This window comes from Raphanus sativus, chromosome 9 (genome assembly GCF_000801105.2).
Source record: "Raphanus sativus cultivar WK10039 chromosome 9, ASM80110v3, whole genome shotgun sequence".
Taxonomy (NCBI): domain Eukaryota; kingdom Viridiplantae; phylum Streptophyta; class Magnoliopsida; order Brassicales; family Brassicaceae; genus Raphanus; species Raphanus sativus.
Window position 1 is genome coordinate 26,974,014 of NC_079519.1, and position 17,776 is coordinate 26,991,789.

The 17,776-nt window shown below is 35.9% G+C and overlaps 4 protein-coding genes across 6 annotated transcripts; 3 read left to right on the plus strand and 1 right to left on the minus strand.

Annotated features, from left to right (window-relative positions):
- The first annotated feature begins 6,301 nt into the window (after positions 1–6,301).
- LOC108827555 (uncharacterized) lies at positions 6,302–10,341 on the plus strand. The gene is made up of 7 exons (XM_018600969.2): positions 6,302–6,665; positions 6,851–7,054; positions 7,150–7,272; positions 7,470–7,510; positions 7,615–7,723; positions 7,821–9,731; positions 9,799–10,341. The coding sequence occupies exons 1-7, from the start codon at positions 6,588–6,590 to the stop codon at positions 10,138–10,140; spliced, it is 2,808 nt and encodes a 935-aa protein (XP_018456471.2). The 5' UTR covers positions 6,302–6,587; the 3' UTR covers positions 10,141–10,341.
- Positions 10,342–10,410: 69 nt separating this feature from the next.
- LOC108827557 (pentatricopeptide repeat-containing protein At1g64580) lies at positions 10,411–13,277 on the plus strand. 3 transcript variants are annotated; one of them, XM_018600973.2, is made up of 3 exons: positions 10,411–12,020; positions 12,180–12,254; positions 12,803–13,277. In XM_018600973.2, the coding sequence occupies exon 1, from the start codon at positions 10,496–10,498 to the stop codon at positions 11,939–11,941; it is 1,446 nt and encodes a 481-aa protein (XP_018456475.1). In that variant the 5' UTR covers positions 10,411–10,495; the 3' UTR covers positions 11,942–12,020; positions 12,180–12,254; positions 12,803–13,277. The 3 variants fall into 3 exon arrangements, with proteins under 3 accessions (XP_018456475.1, XP_018456478.1, XP_018456474.1); XM_018600976.2 differs by having other exon boundaries at positions 12,180–12,230; XM_018600972.2 differs by having other exon boundaries at positions 12,180–13,277.
- Positions 13,278–14,292: 1,015 nt separating this feature from the next.
- On the plus strand, positions 14,293–16,757 carry LOC108827556 (pentatricopeptide repeat-containing protein At1g64100). The gene is made up of 2 exons (XM_018600970.2): positions 14,293–16,396; positions 16,525–16,757. Exons 1-2 carry the CDS (start codon positions 14,373–14,375, stop codon positions 16,547–16,549), a joined length of 2,049 nt encoding a protein of 682 aa, XP_018456472.1. The 5' UTR covers positions 14,293–14,372; the 3' UTR covers positions 16,550–16,757.
- LOC108827558 (uncharacterized) lies at positions 16,724–17,535 on the minus strand. Its single transcript, XM_018600979.2, has one exon. It carries the CDS (start codon positions 17,409–17,411, stop codon positions 16,878–16,880), a length of 534 nt encoding a protein of 177 aa, XP_018456481.2. The 5' UTR covers positions 17,412–17,535; the 3' UTR covers positions 16,724–16,877.
- Between the last annotated feature and the right edge of the window lie 241 nt (positions 17,536–17,776).

The following is a 17,776-nucleotide window of genomic DNA, read 5'->3' on the forward strand; positions in this document are numbered from 1 at the left end:
TCATGTACCTCTAACTGTATAATCTGATTTTTAAACAATAACTAGATGTGAAAGCTAAAACCAACTGTAATCTGAGATAATATTAGATTGTTTTCTCAATTGCTTTTGGTTTAAAAATTTGGTTGTTTGTTTTATAGAAACTGGTTTGCTGTTTTACTTTTGCACTACTAGTTTGGACTTTTTGTGCGTAAACAACTTTGTTCTCTACATTGAGATTAATCAAGAATTCTTTCTGAATTCAGAGAATATAACTTTTGTATCAAAAAAAGAATTTGTTTCTACACTGATTACGAATCATATATCTAGATTTTTCGAAAGTATTTGTGATTCAATTAGTTTTTGCCAAAATAATAATTATCCGATCGATTCGATCTGTAACCACATAAATATTGTGTTTCAGATATCTAGAAATTTTTAGATTTTTGATCGAATATCCGATTCGATCCGTAAAAAAAATTCAAAGTCATATAAAATAATTATATTTTATTACAAAAATAAAAAGTTTACTTTTTGAAATTCTAATAATTAATACTGTATAATAAATTTAGTAAACAAAATAATGTAAAACTTATATAAATAAAATATTTATATAATGTGTATATATATGTATATTTATTTGGTATATGAATATAATGAATCGAATCGGATATTCGTTCCTAAAAATACTAGCATTTGTAATTTACATCATTTCTATTAATATTATATTCATATTTATTTTTCTTCATAAAATTGCGGATATCTGAATTTTTGGTTCAAACTAAAATGAATAATAAGATTTATAAATATTTTATCTGGTCTTTAATCTTTGATTAAGTGACCATGGACCCCTGTTCACTAGGAGGATGGATCTTTGACTGCACACTTTTCAGACTGCAATAAATAGTACTCCCTCCGTTTCAAAACACATGATGTTTTAGAGAGTTTTTGATGTTTCAAAATAGTTGATGTTTTGATATTTTTATATTATTCTTAGTTTATAGAAAACTGTGTGACCAATAATGTTTAGTACTTATTTTAAAGGATTGGCTGAATTAGTTTTAATTTATATTTTTAATGTTACTTTTTAGGAAAGAGTGTTTACCTTAATTATTGTGCATACAACCAAAATATCAAATATATTGAAACAGAGGGAGTATTACCGTAGTAATTAGGTGGCTTGAAAATTGTTATTAAATCAACAAATAATAAATAAATAATATAACAAAAAGAAACAAATAAAAAAGAGTGACGTCAATTTAACTTATGACTAGGATGTCAGGTTGAAAAGTAAAGAGATGGTGAGAGGCCGGACAGATAGATACTTGTACTTGCAAATAAGAAGTTAGGTTTGAGGTTGAGACAGCTTACGTGAAATTTAACTCTAAAATGGAAATACTAGAAAGAATAAATAAATCAATGTTTTTTTTGTAATTTGTTGTAAATGATTTACACATATTCAAACAAGACAGATGAAAGTTTCATTACTATGTAAAACATCAGACATACTATATTTTTAGAGATATTATTTGTTGTAACCATTTTCTTATAAATATTATTTTGTCCCTTTTTATCCTGAGTTATGAGTATCATTTTTTAAGCAAGAGAAAAGGGGATGTATGAGTAGGCACGCATGAGTGTCACGTGTGAGTTTCTGTGTAAAGAACAACTAAAGCAATATCTGGTTTTCATTTTAAAGCCAAGTAAGCTCACCAGAACAAACAAAGTGTCAAAGGACCTTTATTTTTATATTTTATTTTTTAAACCAAGGACCTTTATTTTTTTCCACCGTCGAAGGACCATTCTGCTTATATACTTCTGTTTGTTGCTAATATACTAGTTTTTACATAATGCATACCATTGATAAATACGTATGTAGTGATGTATATATTGTAAAAATCGTAGTATTTCATATTTACTGGTTAGCCTAACATTCACAACTATTTATTTAACATTTTATTTTATCTTAGTTCCTTAATTGTTAATTAGAATTCTGATTTTTTTTTCATGTACGTATGACATGTACACTTTTGATTAAATTTATGTTTGGTATATAGTGGAGGTTAGACCTGTGGCGTATATAAGTTAGGCTTATACGTATTATTGTCGTTAGTACTCTTATTTTACAATTCACACACTCGACCAAACCATTTGTTTTCTTTGGTTTTAACCAAACCTTTTAGTTACGAGACTCCCAAAATTGGTTAGTGTATGACTGACTTTGCGTGTAACCTGCGCATACATGTTACATATACGCAGGTCTGCAAACGAAAGATACATACTATACTACTACAAAAAAACATACTACATATGTATACATTACGTTTACTTTTTTTGTAACTTACGTTTATTTTTTAGAGTTCTTAACAAGAGAAGACTTTATAAATGAACGAGAAGACTAATTACGCGAGGAAAAGAAAAAGCTAGAGCAAATAACTTGATTACTTTTGTATATATAATAAGTAATGTACCATATGACTGGTTAGCATATCTGTAACATATTTATCTAGGAGTTTATCTCAACTCATTATAAATTCATAACTAAATAGTTAAATCCCTTTTCCAAAATTCTCGGATTTATTAAAGTTCAGAAAAACTTCCCTGATTTTTAATTTTTAGAGAAAAGTTATTGAGTAGTTTGAGTTTGAGCCAAATGAAACCAATTGCAAAAAGGAAAATAACTGATTCTATGAAATTCAGCGAATAATCTGATTTTATACATTAGATGTAAAAGGTTAAAAAACTAGTGTAATCATACTAGCATGCTTGGTAATGAGAGAAAACATTATTATAACACATAGGATCCCTTTTTCATCTCCACGATCTCAATGGACCTACACCAAGAAAGTAACAATAGAAACCATATTTTGTTTTTGATAAAAAAACCTTATTTTGTTTTGTTTTCTTCGTTTTCTAACATAAGCTAGCCTAGATATGCTCGCAATAGAAATGTCTTATATTTATATAAATGTAACGCTGTGGGTTATTTGTTTCTAAAAGTGGACCGTACAGCATAATTCAGTGAAGGTGTCCCAACATTCCGATGAATTCACATTTTCCATTTCCGAGGATGAAAGCTTTGTTTCGTAATGATTATTTCAGGACTAATACCGCCCAGGATAATCACACAAGTATGATTACTGTTTTTTTTCTTTTGGCTGCTATCCTATTTTGCACTATGCCAATACTATACTACTATGCTATCATTCATATAACCTCTATCTTTGTTATTATTGTTATAGATATTATTATTATTATTCAACACTTGATCTTGCATTGCTAAAAAGCAACATTTTCGCACAGTAACACTAGTTCGTCAACGTAATATAAGATGTAATGTAACTATTCGTGTTCTATAAGTTTTTGCAGCAAGTTAGCAAAAAAAAAAGTTTTTGCAGCAAAGCCTACACTGAATCCTCTGAAAATTCAAATATTCATCGACACTCAATATAAATCGGATACCTAAGTTTCCACATTTTTTCCTTTGATGTAAAGAATAAGGCCATTTATTGATTCGTTGTGATAAAAACTTAGGCTAAGCAATATAATTTTATTTGGTTAAACATCATTTTCTGTGTTATATTGTAAGCAAATGTTTTTGACAGTATGATAAAGACAAATATCCGATTCTAGAAATAATTTAAAGTCAAAGTCGACCGTTGGATCTTTAGTATTATCGATATCGGGCCAGGATTGGTAAATTGCATCCCATCGAACAATTACTATAGTGCCAATAAAAAGGTAAAGTAAAGGAGGACAGACATGTCAATTTCTTTTGCGTATCGATTACTGTTCCCTAACCCCAACACCGTCAACCTTTTATTTATAAGAACATGTCTCCTAATCTGTCGGTCTTATTTTTTTAAAACATATAGTACTATATTTTTCAAAATAAATTCGTAATTTATAAATTCGCAATTCATAAATTCGTGCTAATATAGTGAGTAACAGGTTGAAATGTAACTGTATAAATTCTTTTAATATTAAATAAAAATCTTTATTTCCATATTTTATATTAGTTTACCAAATAATGTTAGTAAATAAGATTTTATGACTATTTTGGAAAGTTTAAGATAGGTCATATAACTCAATCAATCATCTCTAAATTTTATATAGATGATTAGCTTTATTTTTTCTTAAAATTATATATATGTATATATTTATTTATTTATAATATGTATATGATCGATAATGTTAGTAGTAGAACACTAGAACCTAAATATTGATACTTATGCACATTCTTATATCTTATTACCCAATCACACAAGTTCTACACAAAAATCACTGCCTATAATCTCATTCATGATTATGAGAATTTAAAAACAAAGTTCATTTTTTATTATTGCATGATTTTTTATCTGAAATTCATTTAGCTTAATAACTACTCCCTCCGTTCCCGAAAAGTAAGATTTTCTACATTTTATTCTTGTTCCACAAAGATATATTTTCTATATTTTTAAAGTACTTTTGTATACTTTTGAGAAACATTAATTGTGAATATTTGAATTGATTAAATTTGATTGGTGGATAGTTGTTCGAAAATGTATAAAAAATAAATAGTAAACCAAAATGTAAATACTTATTAAATTCTTAATAAACGTGAAAACTCTAGATAATCCTTCTTTCGGAAACGGAAGGAGTATCTTTTTAGTTCATTGCTTTATTATTTTATATTGACAATCCCAATACTGCATATTTTTATTTTTCAGGGAGAATTTCAAATTTTACTACACTGATGGTACTACTATTCATGTTTACATTTATTAAAGAGACATTTTTACAAATATTTTATTTATTAAAAAGTATGACCCTTATACCATTACTTTATAAATATCTAAATATAGATAATTAACTATATAATATTTTTTTTACAATTTTCAAATTCTAACTTTCTTATAAATTTTCTTTTTTCTGAACATTCTTTTTTGATTTTTTTAACTTTTTCAAATTTATTTTTGAAATTCGAAATTATGTTTAAAACTATTTTTATTTTCAATATTTAATTATTTTTAGAAATCATAAACCCCACCCTCCAAAAATTCCCTTCAAATCTAAACCCTAAATCTAGATTACTTAACTCTAAGAATATAAATATTTTACCCATTTAAAACTAAAGGTAAATATGCTTAAAGTAATCATAAAAATGATATTAAAAATGGTTAGATTAGACAATTTTCCTATTTTTTTAACATTATAAAATAAAATAGTTATTTGTTTTCCTAGTAAATTAACTGCAAAAAATATTAAGTATTTAAATTTGCAACCAAAATTTAAAATACTTTATATAATAGAATATTTAAATACAAATTTTAAGAAACTAACCATTGTTGCATGTAAAGTTGAATCCCCCCTCTTAATTTCTATATTACTTACTAATGCTTTATCATATAACTAGGTAATAATTTGAATGTGTAAACAAAATATTTTATAAATATTTGTTAGGTAAATAAATTTTAAAGTTTATTAATAACAAAAGGCATTTAGATATATTTTAACGGTTTACCAAAATTTAAATTATAAAATATTTGATTTTATCAATTAAAGTATGATATATATTCCAAGAAGTTTGAAATTTAAAAATAATTATATATTTTATATGATATATAATACATTTTAAATCATACTAGATTTTTTTATCTGAATATGCATTAACTAAGACTTTATTATTATAACAAATTTTTAAATTATAGTTTTAATTTTTAAGTGAAATTTTAAACAGTTTGGTAATTTATTGTATTAAAAAATTCAAATATAATATATACAAAATATAATATTTTATTAGATGGTTAATATGATTTTTAATTTGTTTAAATATATAAAACTAAAACATAAATGTTAGAAGATATACAAATTGCTATTAAATTTCTATTATTCAAAATTATTGGTGGTTATTTATATTTTAATCACATAAGGTAATTTTGTGGGTTTTAATTAAGAAAGAAAAAGAAAATATATTTTATTAGATTGCTAATTATTTTTATGTAGTTTAATAAAAATATAATATATATTTAAAGAAATTAATCTATTTTTTATAAATATTCAAAAAATTATTTTAGTAATGTCATTAATTTGGTCTAGTTCATATGTTATAACACTTCTAAAATAATATATCAGTAATATTATAACAGCACTATATCCAGAATTATGGATCTATATATTTTTAGTATCCTAATAATAAAAACGTATAGATCTTTCTGTACAATATAAAAATGTTAAATGAATTAAAGAAATGTAAAAGTAATTAATTAATTTTAAAAACGTACCGTACTTTATTTGTGTGTTCGATAAGTGTTTATTTATCTCGGGTTCTGTCTTTAGATCTACTTTGCTTTTTGTCCCATTTATATAAAATCCACCGCTCGAGCTTAACGTTCGCGTCTTCGTCTCCTTCTTTTTCCTTTGCTTTCTCTCTGAGTTGAACTCGTTCCGTTCGACTGAGCCAACTCGTGCGGAGGACCAGCTTCAACAAATATTGGATAATATTAATTAACTATTGCCTCTCGCATTGGACTAAAGGAGTGTTGTAAAAATGGCTGGTTCGAGGAGACATTGCTCGGATCAACGGTGAGTAAAACTCTGTTACACCGGTGATCAATACTCGCAGACTGGAGATGTTTAGAACAGGTAGATGGAGGAACGAGAGGAACAGGATCAAAGTCGTCTTCAGGCTAAAGTTTCACGCTACTCAGGTATCCTATCATCTTAGATTTTGTTGGAGAAGTCTTTCGCTTCTGTTCCAAGTTAGGAATCGATTATTCCTGCATTGCGCTTTCTTTGGTTTTGTCTTAGACCGGATCATTGTTTAGGTTCTTGAAATTTTCAAGAATCTGATCTCAGTCTAATTTTAAATTTGATTTTTTTTTTGGTTACGGAGGCTTCTGAGTTGAACACGGAGGGATTGATTCTCTCTCTTGTTCCCGGAGATGTCGGGAAACCGACGGCGAGGTCAGAGAAAGCTGTGGTTAGAGACGGGCAATGCCGGTGGGAGATTCCGGTTTACGAGACTGTGAAGTTTCTGAAAGATGCGAAAACCGGAAAGGTTAACCAGAGGGTTTACCATCTCATTGTCTCAACTACGGTCAGTAAAAAAAAAACAATATTGATCGATGAAGATCTGTGACGGTAACGTAACGTTTCTTTTGATTTTGTAAATTTTTATTATTTTTTTTTCAGGGATCTACAAGAGGTGGTTTGGTTGGAGAAACATCAATTGATTTTGCTGAGTATGCTGACGCAATCAAAACTTGTAACGTTTGTCTTCCACTACACAACTCAACTTCAAAAGCTTTGTTGCATGTTAGCTTCTTCTCTTTCTTTTTGCCTCTTTAATGTTCTGTCTTGAGAGAAATTTATGACCTGTTTTCATCTTTAAAGCCTACTCACAAGAACCGTTGCTTTCTCTTTTTTCTTGTCTTTTATAAAAAATGTTACTGTCTTATTAATGATCACTATTACTAACCTCATAATTGTTTTGTATATATTTTTATTTTCAGCTATCAATACAAAGGCAATTAGAGTTTGATGATCCTCAAAGGTGCACGGACTTTAAGCTTTGGTGTTTCTTCCTTAACTATTTGTTGTTGTTTTTGGTTTGGACACTTGATGGAACTGGTTTTTTCTATTTCTGAGTACTTGCAGAGAGGAGGATGAATGCGAGAATCTTGATAAAATGTCACATGGTCAAGATTTGAAGTCACATTTGAGCCTAGGTGATACAGATGAACCTCACTCAAGCCATCCCCATGAGGTATTTGAGATTCTTCAGTTGCTTTTGTGTGAGTGTTGTATTCAAGAGAGAGTGAGTTTTGTTTTTTTTTTTCTGACTCCAGCTTGTCTTATTATAGGAAGGGCCCTTTGGTAAAGCTGCACGGTTTGCTGAACTGAGAAGAAGAGCATCAACTGAATCAGATAGTACCATGTCAAGCTCTGGAAGTGTTGTAATCGAGCCAACTACTCCTGAAGAAGTTGCCAAGTCTTTGAGACACCCTCCTAAGCAACTTCGTTCAGCTAAAAACTTGTTTGAAGAATCCGAGTGGTCTGGAAGTTCTTCTGACCAGGGAGTCACCACCGATGATAAAATGTCTAAAAACTCCTCCGAGGATGGGGAGGAGATAGAGAAGCTTAAGACCGAGGTTGCCGGTTTGACAAGGCAAGCAGATCTCTCTGACCTAGAGCTGCAGAGCCTGAGGAAACAAATCGTTAAAGAGACCAAAAGGAGTCAAGACCTCCTCAAAGAAGTGAACAGCTTGAAGCAGGAGAGAGATTCTTTGAAGGAAGATAGAGTCTCGGACAAGACTAAAATGAGGAACAGGTTGCAGTTCGAAGGAAGGGATCCGTGGGCGCTCTTGGAGGAAACAAGAGAGGAGCTTGATTACGAGAAGGACCGTAACTTCAATCTCAAGTTACAGCTCCAGAAGACTCAGGAATCTAACTCGGAGCTGATCCTCGCTGTTCAAGATCTTGAAGCGATGCTGGAGGAAAGGAGCAAAGCTAGACCAAGAAGAAGTGATACAGATGAAGATGAGGATCAAAAGGCACTCGAGGAGCTCGTGAAGGGACACGTGGATGGGAATAACAACACACACGTCTTGGAGGAGAAGATCACAGAGATGTACAATGAGATCGAGGTTTGTAAACGAGATAAAGAGGAGGTTGAGATACAGATGGAACAGCTTGCTTTAGACTACGAGATACTTAAACAGGAGAATCATGATATCTCGTACAAGCTGGAGCAGAGCCAGCTGCAAGAACAGCTGAAGATGCAATACGAGTGTTCATCGTCGCTCGTGAATGTGACCGAGCTTGAGAGCCTTGAGGCCGAGCTCAAGAAGCAGTCTTCCGAGTCTTTGTCCCGGATCAAAGAACTAGAAACGCAGATGGAGATCTTGGAAGAAGAGATGGAGAAACAAGCTGAGGTGTTTGAGGCAGACGTAGATGCGGTGACGAGAGGTAGAGTGGAGCAAGAGCAGAGAGCTATCCAAGCGGAGGAAGCCCTGAGGAAGACGAGGTGGAGAAACGCTAGCGTGGCGGGGAAGCTACAGGACGAGTTCAAGAGACTCTCCGAGCAGATGGATTCGATGTTTGCGTCGAACGAGAAGATGGCTACGAAAGCGATGGCGGAAGCTAACGAGTTGAGAACGCAGAAACGTGAGCTGGAAGAAATGCTCAAGAACGCTAACGAGGAGCTCAGAGAGAATCAAGATGCGTACGAGGCGAAGATCCACGAGGTTTCTGAAAAGCTGAGTCAGATTGAGAGGCGTGAAGAAGATCTAAACCATGAGATCCAAGTTCTGAAGGATGAGACTGAGAATCTGAAAAAGGACAAGCATAGCCTCATGTTACAAGCAGAGAACCTAAGAGTTGAGCTGGAGAGGAGGATTGAATCAATGAGGGAAGAATCAGAGTCTCTAGCGGAGGAGTTGGAAGCGGTGAAGCGTATCAAGGATGAAAAAGAAGAAGCGATTACACAGTTAGAAACAGAGTTAGAAACCGTAAGAGCCGAGTGCGATGACCTGAAGCATTCTTTATCAGAGAACGATTCGGAGATGGAGAAACACAAGAAGCAAGTGGTACAAGTGAAAGGTGAGGTGAAGAAGAAAGAAGAAGCAATAGCTAACCTCGAGAAGAAGCTCAAAGAAAGCAGAATCGCGTTTAACAACTTGACGAAAACCGCACAAAGAAACAGCAGCAACAAAGGAAGTACAACAGGAGCTAAAGAAGTTGCTGTTATGAAAGATAAAATAAAACTTCTCGAGGTATTTATATATATATATTCAGAAATTAATAATTTTTCAAGTCTAATGATACGTTCGTGAACTGAAGGGGCAAATCAAACTGAAGGAGACAGCTCTGGAAGCTTCATCAAACATGTTCATAGAAAAGGAGAAGAATCTGAAGAACAGAATCGAGGAGCTGGAAACTAGTCTCGACCAACTCGATCAGATCAGTGACAACGAGGCTCTGAATGTTGAAGAAAAGGAACAAGTCCGAGTTCTCGAAGCGGAGATGGCGTCGTTGAGAGAATGTAACGAGACGATGGAGATGGAGCTGAAGGAGATGCAAGGGAGATACTCTGAGTTAAGCTTGAGATTTGCAGAAGTGGAAGGTGAGAGACAACAGCTTGTTATGACAGTACGTAATCTCAAAAACGCCAAGAGGAGCTAAACCGGTAATATAATCACAAGCCGGTTTATTCAGATTGAAAAAAAAAATGGATATCTTTGTATTCGTGTTAATGTAATTACTTTGTGTTCTTGTTATGAAACTTTCAATGTTGTTGTAACGATACAAACGTTGTTATACCAACGTCCAATCCAATTATGGATCTGGTCTGGTTTAGTTGAATCGTACAATTACAAAATTAAATGTCCAATTAAACCGGTTCGGTAATGTCTTAACCGGAACCTCACTGGTTTTCCTTATCACACACCAACAACAGTCAACGTTAAGGGTTTAGCAATCTGAAGAGAGAGGGGAAGCTCCTGAGATCATCAGAAAACGGAACCCAAATCTATAGAGGATGATAAGATCTCTCTCCACCGCCATTACATCGTCTCCCAAGAGATTCGTTCACCGCAATCTCCACCGGAAGAAACCTAACCACCCAAAGCGAGCTTTCTCTGCTACTGCCACTGATGATAATTACACAGATTTAAAGTTAGACGACGCGATCGGTTTGTTCAGAGCCATGGTTCGAACTCGTCCCCTCCCTCCCACCGTCGATTTCAGTAAACTGCTAACCGCCATCGCGAAGATGAAGAAGTTCGATGTCGTCATCACTCTCTGCCGAGAGATGGAGCGGTTAGGGATCCCTCACAACATGTACACGTGCAACATTCTCATCAACTCCTTCGCCAGATGCTCTCACCCTTCTCTCGCTCTATCCTTCCTCGCGAAGATGGTCAAGCTCGGGTACGCTCCCGACATCGTCACGCTCGGCTCCTTGCTCAACGCGTTCGATCTCTCCGACGCGACGTCGTTCGTGGAACGAATCGAGGAGATGGGATATAGACCGAACGTTGTAATCTACAACACTCTCATCGACGCGCATTGCAAAGGCGGAGATGTGGGCGATGCGCTCCAAGTGTTCGACGTAATGAAGAAGAGGAGTGTGGTTACCTACAATGCTATGATAAGGGGTCTTTGCAAGTCCGGGAGATGGAGCGAAGCCGATGAGTTGCTTAGGGAGATGATGGAGGAGAGGAGGATCGAGCCGAACGTGGTTACTTTCGGCGTGTTGATCGACGCGTGTGTTAAAGAAGGGAACGTCTTGGAGGCTAAGGAGCTTTACGAGGAGATGATGCGTAGGTCTGTGGATCCGGATGTTCGAGTTTACAACTCGCTCATCAACGGTCTCTGCATCCTCGGCAAGTTAGACGAGGCGAGGAAAATGCTAGACTTCATGGTGGGCAAGGGCTGCGTACCGAACGTGGTGACGTACAACACTCTCATCAAAGGGTTCTGCAAGTCCAAGAGAGCGCACGACGGGCTGAAACTCTTCTGCGAGATGAATCACAGGGGAGTGCGCGGCGACACGTTCACTTACAACACTCTTATCCACGGTTACTGTCGGGTGGGGAAGTTTAGCGTCGCCCAAAAGGTTATGAGGAGGATGTCTGAGTCTCGCGTGCCTCGTGACGTCGTTACCTTCAACATTTTGTTGGATTGTTTGTGTGATATTGGGAAGATAGATAAAGCGTTGGCGATTTTTAGGGATATGGAGAAGAATGAGATGGGATTTGATATATTTACGTATAATATCATCATTCATGGGATGTACAAGGCGGGTAAGGTGGAAGATGCCATGGAGTTGTTTTGTAGTCTGGGCCTTAAAGGAGTGAAGCCTGATGTTGTAACGTACCGGACAATGATCTCGGGATTGTGTAGGATAGGGCTACGGCATGAAGCGGATGTGCTGTTTAGACAAATGACAGAAGATGAGCTTCTGCTACTGTACAATTTGTAGGAATGCTTGTATTCATTTGTGTAACCTCTTTGAATATAGAAAGATACAGAGATACAGAGAGTGATAAAGGAACCATACTGTAAGTGATCCCTTACTCCAGTTTTTCTGTATACTTAACAAGTTTGGGTTTCATACAGAAAAGTATCTTTTTGGTTCTTTTTCTGATTATTTAGTACATTTTTAGTTGAAGTGTTAATTCTAATTGTTTTCAGTGCTTGGTCTAAATTTTCCTTTATAGATTACTCCCAGTGGTTGGATCAAAGAAAGAGTCAACATTGCATTGTGTAAGGTGACGAAAACTGAGTTAAAATAAGTGAGAACAATACCTTAATGCTTTTCTTGTGACAGCTTGTGTAATCATCGCATTTGTGTATATATATGATGAGCTATGAAATAGGATCTGTGTTATTTCCCTGTGATTGTAGATTCTGATTTGTTTTTCCTTCTTAATATTTAGATTAGGTGGTCTTGTTTATCCTGTTTTAGTATTAGAGTCGGAGTTTTGGGGATGATATATACAATTGTATATTTTATGAATTTCAGTTTTTAGTGGATAATGAACACGTTAACGTATTGGGATTATTGTATTAGCGCTGGGACTAAATTGCTCTCGTTGATTTCTTAGCAAAAAGAAAAACTGATTTTGCTGATCAACGTGTAGATGGGTAACTGAGATGCCCAACATGTGAAAAATCCAAAGTGCATTGAGATTAATATGATTGCTGCAAGCATTTGAAACTCCATTGTGCTGTCCTTCATTTCTCGTAAATAGAATCAGTTGGATTGTAATTTGTGAACCTGTCTGTGTTTTTGCGTGGCTGTGATTTTGAGGTCGTCATGGTGTTTAGATTGACAATGCAGATCCATGTGATTTCATGGTAGCAGGGAGAGTTAAGAATGAAGTTGCAAAAAGAAGATAATCCAGCCATGATTTGAGTAAGAAAATAACTTTATCACAATTAGAACAGCAATATAACTTGTCAGAGTGGTGAAAAGCTCTCATATTTATACCTTAAGCTTTACTTGTATTTTCACACGGCTACTAGAGTGGACATCTTTAAACATTCTATGTGTCTAGTTGTTAGTTATATCTGAAACAGGAAAATGACAGAAAATTGGTGTGTTGTTATCTATTGGTTGCATATGACGTTGCTGAAGCTTTGTTCGGTCTATTTGAAATCCAGGGTCTGTCCTTTCTTTTGTCTAAATCATCAGTAGTGATTGTTACGAGCAGTATGTAAAACTAATGATCTATGAAGAAACACTGATTGTATTCCCAAAAGATCAAGAGATTACAAGGGTTTTGAGAGTGTTTATGGAGAGTTCTCTCACCTCTCCTATCAAGTTTGATCTACTTTCTTAGATACCTTTCTCTCTACCATTAACAAGCTATAAATAGAACCCCAACCTCAGTCACACGCAGGTGACGAGGCCGTTAGGAGCACATGGGATGTCTCTCACGTGTTATTCTTTATTCTTTAGGGACAGCTGGCTAGTGATAAGATCAGCTGCCTTCTAGAAGCTCATACTCTGTGCTGCAGGCTTGATTCACTGATGGGCCGAGCCTTGTCTTCCCTTCGGGTTTGATCCAATAAAGCAGCACACATAACAGTGATCTTAACTCCATTGGTTGTAATCCTTAACGTTCTCTATTTAGTTTGGCTATGTCAAATCATTGATTCGAGTGTGTGTTTTCAGGTTGTGACAAGGAAGCTTATGCCCTGATGTCCAACAATATTAAACATGGGTTGCAGACCCTGATGTGATCTGCGATTATTATTGCGGAGGCACTGAAGAAGCGTGTTTCTTGAGAAAGCACTTAAATTCAAGTTCATCTGAGACATATTTATGGAACCAAAAGTGTAGGAAAAGCTGCAGTATGGTCATATAGCCATCATTAAAAGTTACTGATTGTTCTAACAACGCTTTGATTCTGTTCTTGCCAAATAAACGGACTAAAAGCTTATTCTTGCTTGTAAACCGGTATTTAGTATCGATTGTCATACTTTTACCAAGTGAAGAACTGATGATCCATTTTTATCTTGTGTAATTTTCCTGATGAATGATTAGATATTTATCCATTTGATTTAGATTCTGGAAATGGTTAATTACCTAAGAGTTGAGTAAGACTGGGTACGAGGTTGATTCCGGCCAAGGTTCATCCCAAGTGAACCAACTTTGATTCTGGCCAAGGTTTATACCAAGTGAACCAACTTTTATTAAACTGGTTTGGCAACACAATTTTATTAACGGAGTTTGAGAGACAGAAGTTAAACCGGTCAGTGTAAAATCAATTTGAACCGATTATTTAACCAACCAAATCGAACCGGTCATTGTTTTCTGATTTGGTTATAGTCGCTCGAGGCAAAGGTTCACGACTTGACCACTCCCCACTCCCTCGTTGTTAGCTTCCTTGGTAATTTCAGGCGAAATGTTGGCTAGGGTTTGCAGATCCGGATCTTCTTCTCCTGCTGTGTCTGCGGCTAGAATGTTCTGTACGGGATCGATTCGTCATGCTCTGGCTGAGGAAAGCAGTGATGGAGAGAGTGGTTTTGGAGGAGAGAGTTTGAAGCTGCAAAGTGGATTTCATGAAATCAAAGGGTTAGACGATGCGATTGATTTGTTCAGTGACATGCTTCGATCTCGTCCTTTACCTTCTGTGATTGATTTCAACAAGCTAATGGGTGTGGTGGTGAGAATGGAACGCCCGGATCTTGTGATTTCTCTCTATCAGAAGATGGAAAGGAAACAGATTCGATGTGATATATACAGCTTCAATATTCTGATAAAATGTGTCTGCAGTTGCTCTAAGCTGCCCTTTGCTTTGTCTACGTTTGGTAAGCTCACGAAGCTTGGACTCCACCCTGATGTTGTTACCTTCAACACCCTGCTCCATGGTTTATGTGTGGAAGATAGAGTTTCTGAAGCCTTGGATTTTTTTCATCAAATGCGTAGACCAGATGTCATAACGTTCAACACACTGATGAACGGTCTTTGCTGCGAGGGTAGAGTTGTCGAAGCCGTAGCTCTGCTTGATCAGATGGTGGAAAATGGTCTCCAGCCTACCCAGATTACTTACGGAACAATCGTGGATGGGATGTGTAAGATAGGAGACACTGTGTCTGCATTGGATCTGCTGAGGAAGATGGAGGAGATAAGCCACATCAAACCCAATGTGGTTATCTATAGTGCCATCATTGATGGCCTTTGGAAAGATGGGCGTCATAGCGATGCTCATAATCTTTTCACTGAAATGCAAGAGAAAGGAATCTTTCCAGATATAATTACCTACAACTGTATGATCGATGGATTTTGTAGCTATGGTAGATGGATCGACGCGGAGCAGTTGTTGCAAGAAATGTTAGTAAGGAAGATCAACCCTAATGTTGTAACTTATAGTGCATTGATCAATGCATATGTCAAGGAAGGCAAGTTCTTCGAGGCTGCAGAATTATACGATGAGATGCTTCCAAGGGGTATCATTCCTAATACAATCACATATAATTCAATGATCGATGGGTTTTGCAAACAGGATCGTCTTGATGCTGCTGAGGACATGTTTTATTTGATGGCTACCAAGGGCTGCTCTCCGGACGTATTCACTTTCACTACTCTCATAGACGGATATTGTGGGGCTAAGAGGATAGATGATGGAATGGAACTTCTCCATGAGATGCCTGAAACAGGATTAGTTGCTAACACAGTTACTTACAACACTCTTATTCACGGGCTCTGTCTGGTGGGCGATCTTAATTCTGCTCAAGACCTTTCACAGCAGATGATTTCTAGTGGTGTGTGCCCTGATATCGTTACTTGTAACACTTTGCTGGACGGTCTCTGCGATAATGGGAAACTAAAAGATGCATTGGAAATGTTTAAGGCTATGCAGAAGAGTAAGATGGATATTGATGCTAGTCGCCCCTTCAATGGTGTGGAACCTGATGTTCAAACTTACAATATATTGATCAGTGGCTTGATCAATGAAGGGAAGTTTTTAGAGGCTGAGGAATTATACGAGGAGATGCCCCTCAGGGGTATAGTCCCTAATACTATCACCTATAGCTCAATGATCGATGGATTATGCAAGCAGAGCCGCCTAGATGAGGCTACACAAATGTTTGATTCGATGGGTAGCAAGAGCTTCTCTCCAAACGTAGTGACCTTTAACACACTCATTAATGGCTACTGTAAGGCAGGAAGGGTTGATGATGGGCTGGAGCTTTTCTGCGAGATGGGTCGAAGAGGGATAGTTGCTGATGCAATTACTTACATCACTTTGATTCATGGTTTTCGTAAAGTGGGTAATATTAATGGGGCTCTAGACATTTTCCAGGAGATGATTTCAAGTGGTGTGTATCCTGATACCATTACTATCCGCAATATGCTGACTGGTTTATGGAGTAAAGAGGAACTAAAAAGGGCACTGGCAATGCTTGAGGAACTGCAGATGAGTAGGTATGTAAGTTTCTGTTCAGTCTATGTTATTTTTAATATGAAGAAGAATGTATACATGCTTTTGTGTGTAGCTTCAGATTGATGATACATGTTCTGGAATTAACCATCGGTTTGGTTTTGCATTGTAGGATCATCATTTGGTGGGGTGAATGATCAAAGATTTTTCTACTCTTTGCAGCAGAGCTTCAATGCATTTTGTTTTTGTTGCTGCATTTGTACCCTACTAATGTTTGATCAATCGTTGAATAGTGTTGATCATAGTGAAAGAAAACTGTGTGGTCAATGAGCTGTTTTGCTGCTATTCTAATGACAGCCTTTATGCGTCTATTGTAGTTTAATAAATTTGACCATTTCCAATTAAGTTCCATACACTTGTTCACGCAAGATTATTGGTGCGAGTAATGTGCTTTGGCATGCACTTATTAAGAGAATAGATTAATTGTATACAGAAGCCAAAATGATTTGTGCTTGAAGCTACGAATCAATCTGTATGTTCAGATTCTCGACGATCTCTTCTAGCTTGAGTTTTCCCTTTCCTTTCCCTCCACCCCCTCCCAGGTGCCTTCATCAAAGATTTCTCCACATCGCCTGAGATATCAAGATGAACTCCTGGATCATGAGTCTCGTACTTTGCGCCCATCATTATGGAGTTGTTCACAGCTTGAAAGTTGCTGTTTACAAAAGTGGTCAGGAAATCAAGCTCTTGCCCACCGTTTTTGTAGCTGTCTCCATGGTTATCATCAAGCTCGGTCTTCATGGTGGCTCCAAGGTTGGATCCAGAGAGCGTGATGGCTCTGATGCCATCCTCCTCCTCCTTCTCCTCTTCTTCATATTGGTTCCGTCCTGCCTTGTATGCTCCCATGTGGGTTAAGGAGGAGATCATGTTTTTAAGATCGTGGTGGAAATGTTGGTGTTGGTTGTGCTTCGCTGATTCGCCTCCTCTTGATTCGCTTAGCTTCATTCTAAGTTTTGCACAACCAGAAGAGAGTATGGGAAGGCAAGTAATGCAAACCATACATCTCTAAATATATATATTTATAAATATCAGAGTAAAAGCAATGCCTTGTGTTGTAAGTAAAGGAAGGGGAATGACTTTGGAATGGGTTTAAGAATAACCTTTGGAGATTGAGAAATGTGGTTAGGTATCACGATAAGAAGTTGCAGTTAAATAATTGGATGATGTCAAAACCGTAGGAGATTCAGAGTTCTTTCATTGTAATGATAAAAACAACACACTTGAGACCATGTCGATAGTTCTCTTCCAACATAAAAACCAATTGGTTATAAGAGATCGTCATCACATCATAGATGAGTTAAATCTTGACCCGAAGGTTGAAATCAAGTCTTCTTTTTCCAGCTAGAAGCTTTGTTAGGACTTGC

Excerpts from the sequence above, each read along its gene's own strand:
- LOC108827555 (XM_018600969.2), top strand. The coding sequence starts at position 6,588 with ATGTTTAGAACAGGTAGATGGAGGAACGAGAGGAACAGGATCAAAGTC. Across the intron at positions 7,273-7,469 it reads CTTCAAAAGCTTTGTTGCAT|CTATCAATACAAAGGCAATT; the intron begins GTTAGCTTCTTC and ends TTTTATTTTCAG. Across the intron at positions 9,732-9,798 it reads ATAAAATAAAACTTCTCGAG|GGGCAAATCAAACTGAAGGA; the intron begins GTATTTATATAT and ends CGTGAACTGAAG.
- LOC108827557 (XM_018600972.2), top strand. The coding sequence starts at position 10,496 with ATGATAAGATCTCTCTCCACCGCCATTACATCGTCTCCCAAGAGATTC.
- LOC108827556 (XM_018600970.2), top strand. The coding sequence starts at position 14,373 with ATGTTGGCTAGGGTTTGCAGATCCGGATCTTCTTCTCCTGCTGTGTCT. Across the intron at positions 16,397-16,524 it reads GAGGAACTGCAGATGAGTAG|GATCATCATTTGGTGGGGTG; the intron begins GTATGTAAGTTT and ends TTTGCATTGTAG.
- LOC108827558 (XM_018600979.2), bottom strand. The coding sequence starts at position 17,411 with ATGGTTTGCATTACTTGCCTTCCCATACTCTCTTCTGGTTGTGCAAAA.